This window comes from Macrobrachium rosenbergii, chromosome 17 (genome assembly GCF_040412425.1).
Source record: "Macrobrachium rosenbergii isolate ZJJX-2024 chromosome 17, ASM4041242v1, whole genome shotgun sequence".
NCBI lineage: Eukaryota > Metazoa > Arthropoda > Malacostraca > Decapoda > Palaemonidae > Macrobrachium > Macrobrachium rosenbergii.
Genome location: NC_089757.1, coordinates 7,930,832 through 7,952,242, shown reverse-complemented (window position 1 = coordinate 7,952,242; position 21,411 = coordinate 7,930,832). Strand labels below are relative to the sequence as shown.

The 21,411-nt window shown below is 36.6% G+C and overlaps 1 protein-coding gene across 5 annotated transcripts in view; it reads left to right on the top strand.

The window, feature by feature from the left end:
* LOC136847700 (glutamate receptor ionotropic, delta-1-like) overlaps nucleotides 1-21,411 on the top strand; it is a 29,476-nt gene that overhangs the window by 2,436 nt on the left and 5,629 nt on the right. For 2 of the 5 annotated variants that reach the window (XM_067119548.1, XM_067119545.1), the window contains exons 2-3: nucleotides 2,451-2,573; nucleotides 20,565-20,750. In XM_067119548.1, the coding sequence (XP_066975649.1) occupies nucleotides 20,628-20,750 (123 nt within the window). In that variant the 5' untranslated portion in view covers nucleotides 2,451-2,573; nucleotides 20,565-20,627. Of the gene's footprint in view, nucleotides 1-2,450; nucleotides 2,574-17,374; nucleotides 19,111-20,564; nucleotides 20,751-21,411 lie in introns of those variants that run through there. The other 3 variants (XM_067119547.1, XM_067119544.1, XM_067119543.1) reach the window with 3 other exon arrangements.

The following is a 21,411-nucleotide window of genomic DNA, read 5'->3' as shown; positions in this document are numbered from 1 at the left end:
TATGTTTTCTTAGATATTTGTTCAATAACAATTTAGCTCCATTTTGTAATTGTGTCAGTGAAGTTTGGTGCAATAAATTTTTAGTTGCTTTTTTAACATTTCAACAGAGATCAAAAAATATGAAGTATAAGTAGACTACTCTTAGGCTTAGATTAAGCTTGACTTGAAATTTGTTGTATCTCTTTTGCTTAGGCTGTTATGTTTACAAGCAGACCAACCATGGTTAGCTATCCTCTTTAGCTGTATAGCATTGGCAGGTAAGGCTAGGTAGGCTCTGGCACCATTTGAGCTAAGCCAGTTGGTTTGGTGTCAGTTGTAGGCTAGGCAAGAGATGTCTGTAAAGTACGTTTAAACCCACTAGAGAAGATGAAATTTAAAATGCTCTATATGTTTTTCTTATTTTGATGAATTTTACAATCTTTAACTCGTTAGGTTACACCCTTTCCAATACTAATAGAGCAGTAATAATTAAGGACCATTTTTGGGAACTGGGACTTTCAAGTTTAGAACAAAAACTCGTGAAATACATTACAGTACTGCATTGTAAACTAACCGTATGGTGGATCGCTCGTGTGTTAAATGTCTGGGGATCGATGGCCCTTACTACCCATCATAATGTGTGACGCCATAAAATGAAGAGTGAAATACAGAGGTACATCTAACTTACGGTACTGAGTTCTGCATGAAGGGGCTTTTGCTTCCAGGTCTGCCCCCCCCCCTCCTCTTCCCTACATGACCTGACATGAGGATAAATCAAAAAGAAACTATATTTGCATGCTTACAGATTACATCTTTGAGTTGGTGCCTTCCATTGACAAAAGGAAATGTAGGGCCTTTTATCTCCATGGTGGCAGCCTTGCCTTCCCCTTGAATCAGACCCTTAGGCTAGGATATTGTTTACCACTGTGATCACCTGTTACTGTCCACCAAACATTTACTACAAAAACAAATTTAAGTTCTCAGGTGCTTCTAACTGTCCTTTCAGGACTTGCTCACATTTCAATATGATGTTCTTACCTTGTCAAGTTAACTAAATCACATCCAGAATTATCAGGAAAACTGGTCTGGCTTATTTTGCATTCAAGATCACTTTTTATTCTATTTGTGGCACTTAAAACAGTTCACTAATTTGAAATGCACCAAATTTGAAAATTACTTCAATAGATACAGATCTGGTTTACATTCTATTTATAATATAGTTTAGAAATATCCAGGACCATTTTCAGACTTAAATCATTCAAAAACATGGGAGCCCAAGGTGCCATTGCTACCTCTTTGGCCTTCAAACACAATATGTCCATGTTGAGTATTCTCCAATTCACCTTTTGGAGGTGCAAGTCAGTCTTTGCCACTCACTACCTCAAGGACATGGAAACTACTTATGAAAATGCAGTGCCTTAGGACCTTTATCCTTGGCTGGTATGGTGTTGGGAGAGGAATCATAGGGGGTCCTTCTGTCCCTCTACTATTCCTCGCCTTGACTTAAGGTGTTGAGTTCATGGGAAGCCTGGGGTTACTCAGTACTTGGAGTGCCCTCCAGTTTTTAGTGGTAAGGGTGGTGGTCTTTTTTTATTAAGGTATAGGGGACAGCATTGCTGTTTTACTCTGGTCTTCACCTAGGGCAAGGGCATCTCTTTTTAACTTTGCTATCCACCGGTGTACAGTACTTCCCTCGCTGCAAAGATCCCGCTTATGGGGGGACGACTCTGGGGGGCTATACATCCACACCCACTACAAGTCAAGGGGAGCATTGGCCAGAGGCAGTAATTATCTGCAGTTGCTCCCTTGGTAGGTAAGGAAACAAAAAGCATTGTCTCAATGCTAACAATTGTTCTATGCCATAGTTATTACCATGTTTAATGTTTTGGTGTAGAATATGTCCATAGATCCCACCTCCTTTCAATGTGGAATCAGCTATGTAATTACCAAGTTACTTATGTAAAAATGACTTTTGTATGATAAAATAAAGTTTTATATATACTTACCAAGTAATTACATAATTGGAGCCCTTCCTGCTCCCCTCGTATGGACATGGCAAAAATGAATTGAAGCTCTCTGCTAAGTTGTTCCTCCCGGCCCCCAATAGTGGGCGGGGCACATACCACACCAAAACAAATGTTAGTGCTACCGCAAATTTTGAATTTTTAGACTGTCGTAGGCAGAAAGCTCATAGCTATGTATTATGTACTTGGTAAGTATATATAAAACTGTATTTTATCATAAACATGTCATATTTCTTTATATCTGTCTCTTTCACCTTTGCATACCACAGATAGCCTAAATATACAAAATTTAAAGCATTGATCTTGTAGATAAAGACAGTATCTTTATATCTTCATAGACAGTAGCTTAATAGTACCTTGAATTGAGTTAATTTTGAGAGAAAAATTTGCAACATTTTTAGAGAACAGGCTTGCATTGAAAACTGAAGGATGTTCTTTGCTTTCCAGGTAGACTTGAGAAGAACTGCAACTAGTCATTGACAGACACCACAAGCTATAACCTGATTTTGAGCTCACTGGATGCAGCAGAGCAAAGCTTATACTCTCATGTAAAAATCAGAAGAAAATACAGTAAGCATTTTTCCTCTTTCTGTGCCCCCCTGCCCCACCCCCCCATGATCCTTTTTGGGTAGAGGGCTCTTGAAATATGTCATAGGGCATATTAATTGTAGTAGTTCCGTTATATTTACTCATAGTGTAATTGTATTTGCTGCTTCGGTGTAAAGTTGTATGTTTCATTTTTTATTTAGGACGTGGATAATGTGTATGGTTTTGATCTGCTTTCATTTGGCAGATATTAATGTTAATACGTAATTCATATGGATATACACTGTAATATTGCCATGTATTACACTTGAAGAAAGATGATTACATGCTTGTGTAGCATTACTAATCTTATGATGTTGACAGGTTGTGGGTCACATATGTAGCCTCACAGAATCTATGTGATGGTTTGGTCACATATATTGTTCTGTATTTCCATGATTGGAGTATAGGTTAGAAATAATTATGGGAAGAGATCAGGCATCATCTGTTGCAATAGCTAATTTGAAAATAAGGAATATATGTAATTATATATGCAATAGTCTGATAATTTTGTTGTTTATTGGGGAAATGCTCCATTTATCTTGGTAATTTAATTAGAGTACAATATGCAAACAGTTGGTTTTCGCTTATGTCTTAATGCATTGTTAGAGCAGACATGGTTAGTGACAGGTGAGACTTGCTGCAGTAGAATGAGTCCTTTGTCTCCCCTGTCTTTACCCTCTCCTGAAGACTCTTTCCTAGGAGTTCATTATGCATTGAGAGTACTATTCTAACTACATATCATTTACCCATCTGGAGGACTCCCTCTCAAGTTGCCTTATTGTGAAGACTAAATTACGGATATAAAAATGCTGCTGCCTGTCTCAGCATAGGTAAAGTTAACCACTCGGGTTAGATTTGAGTACCTCTTGTCCCTATTACCAGTTTCCTTAGATATCAGTTATTCCTTCTGCCATGCAAACTCCACAAGATAGATGCTTCCATGATTTAACCAGGATGAAATGATCAGGAATGTGGTGTGCTGTTCAGTACCATATGAGTGAATCAGGGTGAGAGTGGATACTACCAACTACCATGTATGAGTGAGGGAGATAATATGCTCTTTAATCAGTGTTAAGTGTTTTTTAACTGTCCATTGCAATAGATTTTCTTGTCTTGGTTCATCTTGTGAAGTATGTTATTGACATCCAATTGCCATTTCCTCTCATATTGCCTTTTATTTTGTATCAATTTGTTTTATAAACAAAATTTTATTTTTTTCATAATGAAAGGATAGTATTTTAGTTTCATTTGCACATGGTGATTCACAAAAACGTATGCTAGGCTAGACCTCACAGCTCCTTGAATGTGCATAGTCCATCTAGTACAGTACAGAAAATTTCAAGGCCTCCAAGACAATTTTTTTACCTTTGTTTTTGTATCTCATCCATTTCATCATTCATTTATTCATAATACAAATATAATCATCCCCTTTTCATAGATCCACATGAAGGAGGTTTAATATTGGCGACTTTGTATCATTAGGAATCAGATTGTTCAAACTGGTAAATCTCCTTTATTGCCTGTTGGTTAGGAAAGTTACCATGGCTCCCAGTGTTTTCTTCTAGACATGAAGAAGGATCTCCAACAAAACAGAAGAGGAATTACCTGCAGGAATTGTTTACCTTTGTATCCTATGTTCCAGATGCATTGAAAAGGTTACCTTTTTCCAACTTTTTGCATATCTTACCCTTAGCATCATCTTTGCTGGATTTTTGTAGTTAACATTGCCAGCGTGAGGTGTCATCATCTTTGCTGGATTTTTGTAGTTAACATTGCCAGCGTGAGGTGAGCTGATATGAAGAACAAGTATGGGTTGCAAAGGTTTTAAAGCATAATCAGTAATTGATCTTATGAACCAGTTAATTTTACTTTGAACAGTTATGGTTGCACCAACTTGAGAGATCTACAAAGAAAAGTCCTACAGTGCATGCCCCTGTAGCGGGTAGTGCCATCAGTATATCTCACGCAGGGTACTGTAGGCATTACTTAGGATCTTAGCAGCATCCCTTGAGCCCTAACTGCAACTCCTTTGATTTCTTTTACTGTACCCCTATTCATATTCCCTTTCTTCCATCTTACTTTTCCCCTTCTCCTAACAGTTTTTTTATAGTGCAACTGCGAGGTTTTTCCCATACTCCTTTAAAACCTATTTACTTTCAATTTCTCTTTCACCTTTGGCCTAAATTTTATATTCCATTCCATTATATTCCTACACTGCATGCTTTTCAGAGGATACTCTGCTGTTGTGATGTGCCATTGATTTATTTCCATTCACACATTTCTTCATTCACTTTGCTTTGCTTTGATGTGCAATGTTTGGTGAATTTATTGCTGATTTATTTCCCTTTTGCCTTTTGGTCTGTGGCACTCTCATTACTGCTGTTGCTGTGAGATTTCTTTAAATTCAGTGTGTTTTTTGTTTTTAAATTTTGCTAAATATGGGAGTTTTGTACAGTAACTTTTGCCTTTTTTTTTTTTTTTATCCCACATTGGAGTTGTTTATTCAGTAAATATTTTACTGTTTTCATTAGCACACTGTAACGGTTAGCTTTGGCTGTCTTTTTATCAGCTGTTCGTTACTGTGTATTTTTGCTTGCTAAGTATGGGAATATTTTATACTCTTTATTCAGTCTGCATTAGCAATCCATACTCACACTAACCATCATTTCTAGCTCTTGACGGAGTGTTCTGGTACAAGTGAAAAGAAGAGATTTGTTTCAAAGAAAACTAACAGCTTGAATTTAAAAAGTAATGTTCTGCATAGGTACCATTGTAAATGTAATTATATTTACTACATACATTGTAATGGTAAAATAGGCATATATGTGCTTTAGTTGTCAGCATATATTGGTGATTGTTTTGCCTGTGTAACAGGAAGAATGCTTCCATTGTTATGAAGCAGAAAGAATGCTCTCATTGTTATAAAGGTCTTAGCATGCAGGAAAGGATATAGACTGTCAGCCAGTATGCAAAGTGACAGACTGTGATTATGGGCAAAGCTGTAGAAAAAACTGACCTGCACTTTTTGCTTGCTGTTGAATTTCAATCATGTCTCGTTAATATGGATACCTTATGTCCTGTAAAAAGTTGTAAATTTACCCTTAAGCACAAAGTTGAGATTTTTTTTATTATATTTCAGTCATTTAATTTCCAAAATGTAAATTTTTAAGTATATTTTGTTTAATAAATGTACAGTCTTAAAATTTATTATGTAAATTAAAAAATGATTTAAGAGGAGCTAGAGTTGATAAAGGTACAGTAAACCCCCCATATTCGCATTCTCATGATTCGTGGACTCGCGCATTCGCAGGTTTCTCTGTGGAACATAACTAGCCATTATTCGCAGAAAATTCGCCCATTCGCGGTATTTTTCACTGAGAAATATTCACTAATTACTGTATTTTCATATAATTTTCATGAATAAATACACTTTTTGTGATAAAACTATTAAAATACTCAGGTATAAGCATTTTTACAGGGTTTTTCTTGTGTTTAAATTATCAAAATGGGCAGTTCTAAGTGTTTTTAGAGGGGTTTTAAGTATTCGCGGATTTTAGCTATTCGCGGGTGGGTGTGGTACTCATCCCCCGCGAATACGGACATTCACTTTAGTACATTACTGTAGAGCAAATATAAGATTGTATGGTTATATTTATGTTGAGAGAAATTGTGTTTTGGTCATGTTTACATTTGAATTAAGTGAAAGGTGGTATTGTAAACCTGAAAGAAGTGTTAGACCTGACCATGGGAGGGGAGTTGCTATAGCAGAAAGTATCATTTTGGATTTGCACAACCTTTTGTGTTTTGTTGCATTGGGTTTGATTTTTTAAGAATTTATGTGCCCGTGAAGTTAAAATATAGATTTTTCATACAAAAACAACTTTTAGCAAGCCTTGGGAGAGTCAGCAATTGATAATTAAGTTGTCATTCTTGTTAAATTAGTGAAAGGTAAATGCCAATATTTGTGGAGCCAGAATATACAAAATTTTATTGTGTTCTTTGGGTATCTGAAGAGTTTTCTCAATTTTCTGTGCAATTTGCACTTAAGCCTGAATTTCTTTGTGCTTCATTTCCTCATGTTGACCCAATTCACAAATCTAGCTATAGCACTATTGTAACTCAAGTGCTTACTCATCTTTCCTCCTCATCAGGTGACCAAACCATATCTTTGAGATCTTAACCTCCTGTTCTTCAAAGCCTGTCAGCCTGTCTGCATTTTCTATTCCTTCACTGGGGGGGAAAACATAACTGCAATCCAGCCATGAAGATTGATAATTTGTCATACCTCACCAGTTTCTCCTCTTTCATCTTTGTGACCTTGTCTCTATATTCCAGTAACAAGTCTTCCAGAGGCATTGTAAATTTTATATTCTTGACAGTGATCTATTGAGCTCCATGTTTTCCAGTTTGTTGCAGCTATTTTCTTAAATGACTGCCCAGTCTTTGTTGCAGCTATTTTCTTAAATGACTGCCCAGTCAACTCCAGTCTCAGCCAAATTAGTCACCAAAGTAACAGAAATCCTCTACTTATTTCAAGATCTGCTCCTCCAGTAAATCAAAATCCTCCATGTCTTCAATATCAGTTGTCTTGTGTAAAATGAGGACCCAAAATCCCTTACTCCATTCAGCTTTGGCATTCTGTGTACTGTATTTCTTGTGACACCCTGACTTCTGATGCATAATATGGCCACATATCTATGCTGTGCCCACAGCATCAACTTGGCCTTTTTTAGAATTACAGTACAATGGACATTTGCCTCCATTCCTGCATCATTGACTTATTTTGATTTGCATTCTGTTTTGTCTCCCAGCTTTCAAAACATTTACAAAGACCTTTCCGCCTGATTCTAACATGAAAACCATGGTACTGTCTACATACAGAGACTTTTGGAGCCCCCCCTTCTTTCTTTGTAACTATGTGAGGGGCTCAGTGCTGATCTTTGATAGACATGATTTATCTCTAATTATCCATAGGTATTTTTAGGCATATTCTTTCTAGATGTCGTATAATACCATCTCTTGTGCACTGAGTTGTTTGGTACACTTTGCCCTTCATAATTTTCTTCTAATGGCGTGGTACTCTGTTAAGTGTCTTCTCAAGATATGCGGGTATATTTTGTAACATCATTTTTTTGTGTGGTTCTTTTTGTGGAATTAGCTCTTTAGAAAGATTGCCTCTGGTTGATTTTCCTGGCACAAGGCTAAACTGATAGCGTCCAATTTAATTTTTTTTTTTTTTTTGTGTACCTTTCCTCCTCAACATCATTAATACTACTTCAAATTACCATTCACAATAGCTTTAGTTTTCCTGATTTGTTTACAAGAATGATCTTTTCTTTATCCTTATTAACAATTTTCATCACATATTGCTATTTCTTCGTATGGAGGCTTGCCTTGCAAGTTAGTGGTCTTAAGGTTTGTTCAGTGATTGGTTTTCCTGCTGCTTTCAACAAGTTGGATGTTAACTCCTTTAATATCCTCCGATGTCTCATATGTGATATAGGCATCTTCCAGTTGATCTTCATTCTCATCATTTAGAAGAATTTCTCTAAGTACTGCCTTATCATTCTGTTAATTTCTTGTTTCCTTCCTATTCACTTTGTCCCTTTTCTTTATGTTTGCAGCATCCCTTTGATTCCTAGCTGCACCCACTTTTTAGGCTTTTATTTTACCTCCATTCCCACTTCCTTTCTTCAGTCTTGCAGTCCCACCTTTCTTAACAAATTCGTAGTGCAGCTGTTGGGTTTTCTACCAGTTCCACCTAAAATCCTTGTGCTTCGTCCCCTTTATTTCCTGGGTCTTTTTATCTTGCATTCCATCCACCTCAGCTCCCTCTTCACACTGTCTTAGGCACTGAATGGCTAAAATTGCCCCAGGGCTTGGCTTGACAGCCTAAATTTCTTAAATCAAAATCAAGTTATTTTGTTTGTCATTTCCCATCCCGTTTCATTTCAGATATAATCTTTGTCCCTCCAACAAAGAATGTGTTGAGTCAGGTCAGTTGTTTTTATGGTCTCATGGGTCCCCTGCCTGACAGCAGTAGCTGTTATATACATTTTTGTTAGAGGTCTTGCATTTCCCTTTGTAGGCTGGCTGATGCCACACACCCAAAAACTACCAGTCCTCCTAAATATAATTAAGGCTCCCTTTAGTTTGTTTTCTTTACCTTCATTGTCTCTGTTGCTCACTATTTACATTGCATCTCTACAAGTATAGATTGTTCTAATCCCAATGCACTTTTGTTTTTGAGTTGGATATTAAGATTTTTTATGCAAACTTTTCTTAGTTTTCTTTATTTTATATTTGTAGGCTATAAAAATGTTTTATCCCAACACAGGACCTTGTCATTATGCTAAGCTGCACATGCTTGACTTGCTGTTTTTCCAATTTTTAGTAGCTGTTTCGGTCAATATAAGGTTTCTATATTGGGCCAAGTGTTGTATGGTCAGGATGACCATGCAGTGCACTTTCTAATCATTTCTATCAGGTTTCCTGCTTGTTCCATCCTCTTCCTCTTGCCATTTTCCATGTCTGCCAACTTTTGTAATAGCTGCTTTGTTCCCATCGTGTCACATGTTAGTCTGTGTGTTCTTGGTATTGCTATTCCTCTAGGTCTCCCATGGCATCTGCCTGGCCACTGTCCCAACTGGACATGTCCATTTTTTTTATTTTATTCACCAGTTTGGAGTTGCTGGTCTTGATTGTAATCCACTCGTCTCCATTACACTTTCCACCTTTTAAGCTTTCCCAAGACTTTTCTCCAGGTCTGTCAGTGTCAGCATGAGGCCATACTCACAGGTGCCCATCTTTTCATGTTCCTCTGTAGCGTTTTACCCGACAAATCTCTGGTCCATGATGGAAGTCAAGACTTATCCCAAATCTTGTATTCTGTACTTGTTATTGTCTTCACCCTGAGTAAAAAGTTTTTCTGTAGTAACCTTCACTTGTACAAATTACTGTCTTCACCCTGGGTAATAAGTTTTTCTGAAGTACCTTCACTTGTACAATGAGTCTTCGTGGTACCCTTTGCCTTTCTTTGTGTTCTGTCAAATACTGTACCTTAATATGATCACAAATGTGTTGAAAGCACTTCTGCATTGTACTTTCTTGCCGATGCTTACGTATACAGTACTGTATACAGTAGATTGTCCTGGTCACAAAGTAAAACTGACAATTGTTGATTCTAAATGCAGTTGAGCATTTGGGGCTAATTTGTATGGAAGATATAAAAGTTATTAAAATGGGAAAGTGAATTCACTATATATTACAGTGCAAAGAAAAATGTTGGGTTCGCAAAAACGATGTTCAGGAGTAAACACATAGCCTTGCAGAATTATCGTGCCTAATACTTCATTAGGGTGGAGGTTTTAATCAAACCTATAAAAATTATTTTAGGTTATATTGACAAAAGGTAAAGGGTGTTAATGGCAAAAATACATGGCACAATTGTAAGGGTGTGTACTTGTAGAACAATCATTTACTAAACCCAGTGAGATTACCTTTACAGTTTTTTTTTTTTTTTTTTTTTTTTTTTTTAGAAGGAAATAGCAGAGTTATATAGGTTATCATGTTTATTCTTTTCCAAGTTTTTTGAAAATGTAAAATTGGTTAATTGGAAAATACGAAAGAGGCGTGGAATGTGACCAGTGTATTTTGAGGGTATATTGTTTATTGCTTATAAGGAATGTATTTTTTCCTTAACCCATATTCACTCTTTCTCTCTCCAAAGTATTCATACAAAAACAAACGCCTTCATTTTATGAGTTTTTGTTGTTTAATTTAGACACAACCCAAGTTCTGACCAAAATAAAAGAAAGTAATGACTAAATAATTAGACAGCAGGTAAATCTTTTAATTTTGAAAATCATTTATTTCTTTTGGGCAGGTAGTTTTCATTTTGAGTACTTTAACTTTTTGGGAGATTTTTTCAGTGTAAATTGTAATCCACAGTAAGCTGTGTTATTGATGTACTGTAAGGGCAGACCAAACATGAAGAAAACACTGTCTTTCAGTAGTGTAATAGATGTCCCACAATGTAGGAATGACTCATTTCTTACTCCCCCCCCCCCCTTTAAAGTCTGTCGACCTGTGCAGCATGTTTTCATTCATTGTTCATCGACTGATGTCTCTCTTATTTTATCAATAAATGTTTTCCTGTTTGATTCCCATTATAGTCATTGGTAGTTCACCAATTGTCCCCTTTCATGGCTCTACTATAGCTGTGGTTTCAGTGGCTTTGTTGGTGGCCTATTTTCATTACTCCGATACAAATTGTATTTACCTTTTTTTATTGTGTAATCGTGTGTGTGTGTGTGTTCTTGGTTACTGATACTATGTCAGGGCAGAGAAAATCTTATTATGAGTCTCTTCCTAATAAATTTGACTATTAAGTCTAGTGGTCAAGTATATGACAAAGGTCTTGTGTTTGGACACCTTGGTCTGAGATATAAATGGACACAAATGTTTGTGGATTGTACATATATTCTCCTCCACTTGCTAATCAGTTTGTCCTTTTACCCATTTCACTTTTTCTTGTCAGACCCTTTTTTTTCCCTTGGTAGAGATTGCAAGTCAACCTGCTGCTATTTTTTCATGTTTCTTCTGGTCCTTTCCTCCTGCATGCAACTGCTTTCAAATCTGTCCCGCTCGCCCTACCAATGTGAAAATTGCTCCCTATAAAAGAAACCTATTAGAGTAATGGGCTAAATCTCTCGAGTAACTCCATTACTCCCACAGGGGTTTAGTGCCTTCAGTGTACCTCACGTGGTGCACTGTAGGCATTACTCAAGGTCTTTGCAGCTTTTCCTTCAGCCTCTAGCTGCAACCCTTAATTCATATTCCTTCTCCCATCTTTCTACCCTCTCTTAACAATTGTTTCAACATTATTTTTGGCACTGAATGACTTAGGTCACAGCACTTGGCCTAAATTATGTATTTCAGTTCCAACCTCACTTTTCCCTTTACTTGCAAGATGAAGGCTGCCAGACATTTGTACCTTTTCTCATTTGAAGGCTATCACAGAATGGGTTCCCTGCATAATGGCCTTGCACATACCCTGTTAGTTTCTCATAGTTACTCTGTTTCACTGACTGAAAAATCCAGGTGGCTGAGACCAGAGTTAAGGAAGTATCCTTTGTGATGACTGGGTATCTCCTGCTCCATGGAAAGTTTCCTTCTCCAACATTTCTCCTGTGGGTTCCTTGTCAACTCCATTGATGTAAGCTTTGTTATTCTACTAAATATCTTACAAGTTTGAACATGCATGTTGCTTAACGAATTTAATTACTAAGTAATGAGTGGTTTTGAAGTAAAGTAACTATATAATTATATATATATGTTTCACTTCAGTCATGTACGGTAGACTAGAAAAACAGTGTAATAATAGCATCTGTTCAAATTCTCACAGGTGACATGAGTTCTGATATTACTGTATAAAAAAGAACTAGTACCATATACTAGAGGGAATGAAAACTATTAATTAACACAAGTTTTATTTAATTCCATACTAAAATTTGATTATTACATTCCGAAAACTTGTCCCTTAAAAACTTATCCCTTACAGCCATCGGCAGGGATTACTGTAGCTGGTCGGTTACTGGCCTTGACATACTATTCCACACAAACACGGAAGTCCCACCAATGACGTTCACAGAAGTGCCCTGCTATGCCAACATTCCTGAGCAGAAATGTGAAGGAATGAAGAAACATCCACATACTTGTCACTCAATCAGGCTAAGAAGAATCTTCAAGTCTTGTCACCCAATCAGGCTAAGAAGAATCTTCCAGTCTGTAAGAAGAATCTTCATCTATGTCCATACACAGGAGGGAAGAAAACAGTGAAAACAACTAGAGTTGTATCTCAGTCATGCAACAATTGTAGAAAGGACAAGGTAGTGCAACATCTGCATAATTGTGCATCTTCATCTTTGAAGAGCAAATCTTCAGCCAAGGACGTTCAGTAAACTGCGGCAGTGTTAAAAAGGTCACGGCCGTGAAACGTTTTGGCAAGGGGAAGGCTACATCTGCCTACCCACGGCCTCTCTTCCTCCTCATACAGTGTGAAGCAAAAAACATGGTCATGCAACGTTGCACAGCTGCCAATTCTTCCTTCCTTGGAGAGCATATCTTCCATGCAAATGTCTGGGAAAACTGTGGCGGCATCGTTGAAAACGGCAACCAGGAACTGTTCTCAAAAGGTAAAATGAAGGGAAGAGAAGACCAAGTATGCTAGGAACTACTCTGGCACTAAAGATACACTTGTCCGTGTCCCAAGGACAACAGAAGGAAGGGGAAAGATGATCTGGGCAGGAGCAGCACTGACAGCAGACGCACGGATGGGGAGGTACGCCTGGGGAAGACACGGTTATGGCCTACAGCAAAAGACAGAAGGCTCAACTTCTGCAAATCCAACATCGAAAGCTGGGAGGGTATGAAGTAGCTCTTGAAGCTTTGACACACACCAACAAAAACACACACACCCGAACCGAAATCAAGTGGCTGAATGCTGCTTGGATGTCGCTCCGATGGTGAAGCCATCTTCCTCCAGTCACTTTTTATTCTTCCACCCAACATCTCTTGAAAGGTTGAAAGAATAAGAAACTGATACAGCAGATGACGACAAGAAGAGCAAGGGAGGCAAAGAAACTTCATCAAGGAAAGCTTCCCAGGACTTCTCCATCCTTCAAAACAGGAATGAGAGGAGGGGGAGGGAGTGTAGAAATGGCAAGTTCTCTTTTTGCTAGTGAAAGAGAAAAATTAATAGAGTAAACTAAATTCTGAAATATCTCCTACCCTGGAATGTAAATACTGTAAACTGTCATAGCTCTCCTCTATTAAACCAAGCCTGAATGTTACTAAAGTTTCTTGATATGACTACCAATGCTCACATATTACAAGTGCAAGACCTGAAACTATTAAAGAAATTCATCTGGAGTTAACTGGTAGATCCAATAGCTGAAACAAGCTGTGTATTTAATTAAGACAAACCATGATGGATGCTAAGCCCAGAGGGGAGGGTGCCTCATGTGGTGCACTGTAGGCATTACCTAAGTTTCTTTGCAGTGTGCATTTGGCCTCTAGCTGGAACCCCTTTCGTTCCTTCACTGTACCACCCTTCATATTCTCTTTTTTTCCATCTTACTTTCCACCCTCTCCAAACAATTGATTCTTAGTGTAACTGCGAGGTTTTCCTCCTGTTACACCTTTTAATTTGTTTCAGTGCTGAATGACCTCATAGGTCCCAGTGCTTGGCCTTTGGCCTAAATTCTATATTCAATTCATGTTGGATGCTAGCTCAAGAATACAGTATCTTTAAGACACTATCCAGAAAAGCTATCAAGAATAATTTGTGCTTCAGCCAAAAAGATTACCCCCCCCTTACATAGGTAATGCCTCACAGGTTGTACGTTACTAAACTATCCCTGGCTATTACAACAAAATTCTTATAAAACCTCAACCAGGACTATTCATTCTTTGAATCTAATGAATTACTAGCAACTGAAAAGTATGAAAATCTAAAGAGCTACAGAAAAACAGCTGGATTATTCTCTTATTAATCTAACTAGAACTGCTTTAAAACATCTCAATTCAGATGCTATTTATACTGAATGATGAACTAAATATGTCAAAACTTCCATGGGTCTGTACATTTCCTTAAACTGATATCTATCAAATTCAACAGTTAACAAATAATTTTATTCTGGCATATGAGACTGCCTAATAACTGATATTCCTGGTAGTGACTGGTGTTTAAGCATAACAGACTATACTTGACAACAAGACATTACATTCAACATGCATCATAGACTAACCAAAAGTTAGCCATAGGCCTTTGCAAAATCTGGTCTGTCCTGGAGTCAGTACAGTATTGTGGTAAGCAGCAATTTACTGTGCGTTACTATTCAAGCTATGGTGCCTCTTCAGGCATCATTTTAAAGCACAATGCTTGAACTTTACATGGCCATATCCATGAAAAGCAAATCAAATAAAAAAAAAAGGGAAACATTGCAGTTACTTTGCAAGCTGAAAATCACCAAAGTGACACATCATAAACACACTCAATGGCTGGATTTCAATGACATAAGTGAAAGCTAATGTTATTAAACTCAATGTTTAGACTAATGAACTATGACCCTGATATACAATATATTGAATTATTTCAGCTGATATTAAAATATGAGTTAGGTAAATTCTCTGTACACTGTAATACTGAATTGAATCTAAATAAAAGGTAGTTCGCTTGATAGCTAATGTCAAAATTGAGAGGAAATACAAATAAAAGAATAATGACAACTGTCTGATAGCTAATAATTAATTTGCATAAAAGACGTCTGGTGACAGCACTTGATAGCTGATATTAAACAGAACATAAGAAATTGAAATTAAACTTTACATACTGTATAATTTAATGGCCATCACAAAGGCAGAAGGTACCAAGGGTTTTCATCTGTGACCACCCTTCCTATACTATCATTATTCAAATATCAATCATGTTATCAAATTAACTACCTGATACTGAACTAATATCTGATTTACATAATAAACTATACATCCTCAACCATAATGACCTACTTGTTATGTTCAGCGTCAAAGCCGAACTCAAATGAACTTTGTGTCAAAGGGCACTGTTATAACCTTGGTAAATGAACTTGAATATTACTGAAACTCGAGTCCACGCTAGTTTTAACCATGAAGAGGGGATCAGTACCATCACTATTTGTAAATTATGATCTATGTGTAATATATTTCTAACAAACAAATTCACACACAGTATATGACAATGGAAAAATTTTTTTTTTTCCTGCTAGCAGATCAGCTTCACCCCTAATTTCCAAGAGGTAATGTTCATGAATTTCCACTACAGTATTTTCTAGCAATTTATATTAATTTCATTAAGATATAAAGTTGTTTATTGAATTTATGGTCTTTCACAGCAGAGACCCCAGTAATTCATGGTAGAAGGGTGCTTGGCATTGCTTCCATGGCGTGTGCATTTGATTATGCAGGCACCACAGACGGTCATGATTGGTCATTCAGCTTGAAAACAACACTAAAACTTGCCAGTTTAAGGCGACGTCCTGAAAGGATAAGAAAAAGTTAATTACATCATGTCGTGTTCTGGCAGGCCTTTTGGTTTTTAAGGTACTATTAAAATAAGGTAAAAAATAAACTACACCTACACCTAGGTCCTTATTACGAACAAGGGAAGATAGGACAGGTGCTTTTCCAAACTGTGTTGGACATCTGTAGTATTCACTTAAAGAAATCTAAAGGCAGTTGTAATTGGTTAAGAGCTGCAATAACAGGTAAGGGGTAATATAATAAAGATTTTCAATAAAATGTAATCAAGAAAAATTTCTACAGTAATTTTAAAGTCATTGTATTTTTCCTAACATACAAGCCTGAAGGTCTTTACATAGGATTTTGCTTGCGTATGTGAGCTGGAACGGCCATTAACTCTCAAACAAGGTCAATTGGCTACCGACGTTAGGGGGGGGAAGCCCTGCCCACTCAGTGGTCTACACTCCACTTTGCCTTTCAGTCCAGGTACCAGAATAAGGGGTAGCTGAGGTGGGCTGTACATGTAAAGACCTTCAGGTTTGTATGTTAGGAAACAAAACTTACTTTAAAATTTGCAATTTGTTCCTACACAAATACAAACCTTCAGTCTTTACTTAAGAGACTTACCCAAGGCGGGGGGGGCATTGGAGTCTGGGTAAATCTCAGAACTAACTGGTTTGGTTCTATCCACCCATGGATACCTTCCTGGTCTGGAAGAGCTGAGGAAGGAATCCTGCACCTCTAGCCTGTTGGACATATGGAACATTGCAACAGCTAGACTTCTGGGCTTAAAGTACAGTTGACCCCAGGGTATTTGCAGGGGTTAGGGACCACAACCACCCATGAAAAGCAAAACTCTGCGATAAGTTGGTACCCACTCTAAAAGTGCTTATACTAACTGCCTATTTTAATAGTTCAAACACCAAATATACCTTAAAATAAAACACAACTTCCTATTTTAACAATTCAAACATCAAATATACCTTCAACTATCATCCTAAAACACTTCAATATCATTTCAAAGTCATCTTACAACATTTCCCTTACAAATATATGGCTTACAGCTGTGTGTGAAAACTAATCAAGTTACCCCTACAGTACTCGGGCACAGCCGTTTTCTCTTGTAGTTTAAGTTTTAGTTTTGTATTCTTATGTTTATGATACAGTAATTCATATTTCATTAAGAAAGAGAGACAGACAGACGGACAGATACCACTCCAACCACAACACTACCAACAAAGAAAATGTTACTTTTTTATTTCTATTTGTTTAAATTACGTTTGATTAATACTAATATCGTTTAACACATGCGTACATATATTATATATATATATATATATATATATATATATATATATATATATATATATATATATATATATATATATATAATATATATATATATATGTGTGTGTGTGTGTGTTATGTGTTTTTGTATATATATATATATATATATATATATATATATATATATATATATATATATATATATATATATATATATATATATATTATATTTTTACATTTTACATATTTACACAATATATATGTATATTTATTTGTGTATGTATATATGTATATACGTGTGTGTATATATATATATATATATATATATATATATATATATATATATATATATATATATATAGTTTGTTTCTTTGTGTGTGTATGTGTGAGTATAGACACATACACACTCATTTATCTTAGCAGATATGACGTGAATATGTTTAACAGTTCCTTCGTTAAATTGAAAAGTATCTTTCTCCGTGAAAAATGTTGATTCTCGAAGCTGGCTTTGGCACATGAGCGTCTTCTGCAAGTTTTCTGGGGTCATATATAATATTTCTTAATGCAGTGTTTTAGTGTTATGAAAATAGTTGCGCTGAAACCTCTCCTTAGAAGGCCTGACGAATATAGCCTGTTTTATTCCCCACCCTCAATTAGACGCCCATGTTCTGACAAGTGACTTGGAAAACGATGGTATAAAAAAAACAAATTAGCCTTATTATTGAGGGATTTTTTTTTTTAGGATCAGTAATAGCAGTTTTTGTTATCATAGGTATATGAAATTTGTTTCCACATCAGAAGCTCAGTTTATTCAAAGTTAATGTATTTAAAACAAACTGAAATCTGACTTGGAAAAGAAAAACAACTGTACCGCATTTATAAATTGCTTCTGAAGTCTTTAGCTGCTATTAACATTCATTCGAATTACTCCTATGAATGTTAATTTTACAGGTAATTTGTAAAATTACGATAGATAAATTGTGCTTAGTGATCTTCATATCTTGAAGCGAAGGTAATTTACGTATCTGTATACATCAGTGTGAAGTATGAATAAATCATATGCTACATCTCTTTATTGTTCAACAATGACAATTAAACTCTAAGGGCGAGACAGTCATAGAAAATGGGGAACGGTTTCGAGTGGCTGTTTGTAACACAGTCTTAAACAATCCATAATAATATGCTTGTGACTCCTCTTCTTTTAAATGGAATGCTCGTCAGTTGCCTTCCAGGCTTACTGACCTCGTTCTCGATATTCATGCGAATAGGAACTTGTATTTGATTAACAGCTATTAAGAATCGCCCTTCAACTCTAGCAGTTGTCAGTGTAAACTTGTATAGCCACCGAACTCGTGCTCTCAGAACTTAAACATATGTCTCTAGGAAAAAAATATACTGATAGTATAACATCCATTTTTAATGTGATAATCTAAAGCTCAATTTGTATTTAATAAAGTATGTATGAACTACTGCAACTGGACTGCTGGTAAGTAATAATATATGTAAGGTAAAATGCTATACGTAAAAGACAGGAATCAGTCAGGAATTATTAATTACCATCCCCCTGCTCCCACCAAAAGATCTATCTACTCCCTGCACGTAGTCACGTGGTTCCAATCCAGAAATGCAAATCAATGGTCACGCCTAAATACGAAATGAGAATCCAGTCTCAAGCAAACGCTTCTCAGCAGTCAGGAAGTTAGCTGAGTATATTCTTGTGTCTGCATTCCCTTGCGGGTTGCCCAAGAGCAAGGGCCCGCGCCAGCACAAGGCTGCCTTAATCTGATACGAACGAACGTCTGCATTTCCTTGGTAAAGAATGCAGAGGAGAGGGTCTCACCGCAAAGTGGTAATCCTGTTGCTAATCCTATTTGTTGCTGAAGTTGGCGGTCAGGTAATGAAGAGGAGGGAATCTTACAGGTTTCCCGCTTGTTTTAATGCTGATATTGGATCAGATCGTCACTCTGATGTGCTTCCTGGCAAATCTCTTTCGAGCGATAAACAAAAAAGGCCGTTTGTGCAGCGAGCTGAGATGAAAGCACTTCCCACAGTTGCAGATTTCAGTAGAACTGGACTGCCGAAGAATTCGGAAGAAATTTATTATACTGGCGTTTTAGCGGAAGGAAGTAACGGCCTAAGGAAAACTGAAGGTTTCAGATATACCGGGTCTAAGGTGAGTAAAGGCAGCTAGTTTCTAGTAAACCATGATGTGTGTACCTTTTTTTCCCTTTCTCTCTTACTTTTTAGTTTTCTGTAAAAGAAAACTATTGTGCCGGCTTTGTTTGTCCGTCCGCGCTTTATTCTGTCCGCACTTTTTCTGCCCGCACTTTTTATGTCCGACCTCGGATCTTAAAAAACTACTAAGGCTAGAGGGCTGCAAATTGGCATGTTGATCATCCACTCTCCAATCATAAAACATACCAAATTGCAGCCTTCTAACCTCAGTAGTTTTTATTCTATTTAAGGTTAAAATTTAGTCATAATCATGCTTCTGGCAACTATATAGGATAGGACACCACCAGCCCGTGGTTAAAGTTTCATGGGCCGCGGCTCATACAGCACTATACCGAGACCAACGAAAGATTGATCTATTTTCGGTGGCCTTGATTATACGCTCTACAGAAAACTCGACTGCGCCGAAGAAACTTTAGCTCATTTTTTACTTGTTTAATGTGTATTTTAGTAGGATGGGTTTCAAATTTATAACACGAAAATTACTTGTCTGTAAAACTTTCTTTTTAAAAATGTAAACATTTTGAGCATATCGCAGAGTCAACTTTTCATGTATTCGATGTTGTTCACAGAAATTATACGTTAGCTAAGGATCCAGTTTCCGTTTATAATCATTTTATTATTTTTAGATTTTTTCAAAACTCTTCCGAATTCGTAACTTTTAACATCAGGGGAAATTGACAAATCTTCCTTGCGTTCCCCATAAAGATCTTACAAAAGAGAATTTTGTGAAATCACTGGCTCCTCACAGCCAGAAGAGATAGTTCGTCTAAAGTCTGTCGTCTTACCTCCATTATTCAGTTTATTTTTAATAACGATGAAAAATGGTTCGTAGGATTCATGGGACTGCGTAACATTCCTTGCTTGGATTCAGGACCCACTGATATAAGTGGGTCCTGTTTGAATTAAACGTTTTGGCATTTGTTCGATCAGTTTGATGATCCATAATTACATTAATTTATATTTATCAACGATAAAAAAGTCATTTCTCCACATTGAGTCAAAATTATTATTATTATTATTATTATTATTATTATTATTATTATTATTATTATTATTATTATTATTATTGTGGCTAAAATATTCACAATATCGTAATTAATTTATTTATTGATATTCCACAATCATATAAATTAATTGACTTACTGGTCAAATTTAAAACTAAACATGTTCAAAGTTTTTAACTTACCAGTAATACACTTTATTGACTCATTATGGATGTTTAAGGAACATTATTATTATTATTATTATTATTATTATTATTATTATTATTATTATTATTATTATTATTATTATTATTATTGTGAAACTTTAAGAATCCTTTAAAAAACGTTTTGTTTACCTTCATATTCTTGAACAACTTTCCCACCTTTCGTGTTTTCTCTCTCGTACAAGAAGCTGAATTCCCTACACGAACAGCAGAGGACGGAGCACGAGGATCCCTCCACAGGAGCGGTGATGAGCGTCCTTCTTTCTCTCCACCTCCTGCAGGAGAGCTGTTCCTTCACCATCTTCACAGAACAAGGCGCAGACGAAGCTGCTGGCAGGATGTGGCAGGTCCTACGACATGAACCAGTCAAGGTAAGCAAGGGAAACAGTGAGAGAGAGGGGGGGGTGTTTAATAGCTTACTCACCCTCCCCTCTCTTTCTCTTTTTTATTATTCCTTTTCATGTAAGAAGACTTAGTTGTTTGCTGGTCACTCCTAAGTAAAAATATCCACGATAGCAGAACAAACCACCTGCGGGAAGGCAAAGTTAAGTATACCATAGTTTAACCAGACCACTGAGCTGATGAACAACTCTCCTAGGGCTGGCCCGAAGGATTAGATTTATTTTACGTGGCTAAGAACCAGTTGGTTACCTAGCAACGGGACCTACAGCTTATTGTGGAATTCGAACCACATTATAGCGAGAAATGAATTCCTGTCACCAGACATAAATTCCTCTTATTCTTCATTGGCTGGTCAGAAATTCGAACTCGCGGCCAGTAGAGTGCTAGCTGAGAACGGAACCCACCCTCCAATGAGGAACTGCGGGAAAGCTAACTCATATGTGTGTGCAAAGAGAAATTCAACAATGTAAATTATTCAGAAAAATATATAAATGCTTAGATAAATTTAGACTTCGATATCAGTTATAAATCCCCCTTTGTAGCAATTTATTCCCAAGACATAGTGAATTTGATATTAAACAGCATTTATGGCTTCAAATTTTCCTGTCGTTTTTTTTTTGCTTTGTTTAA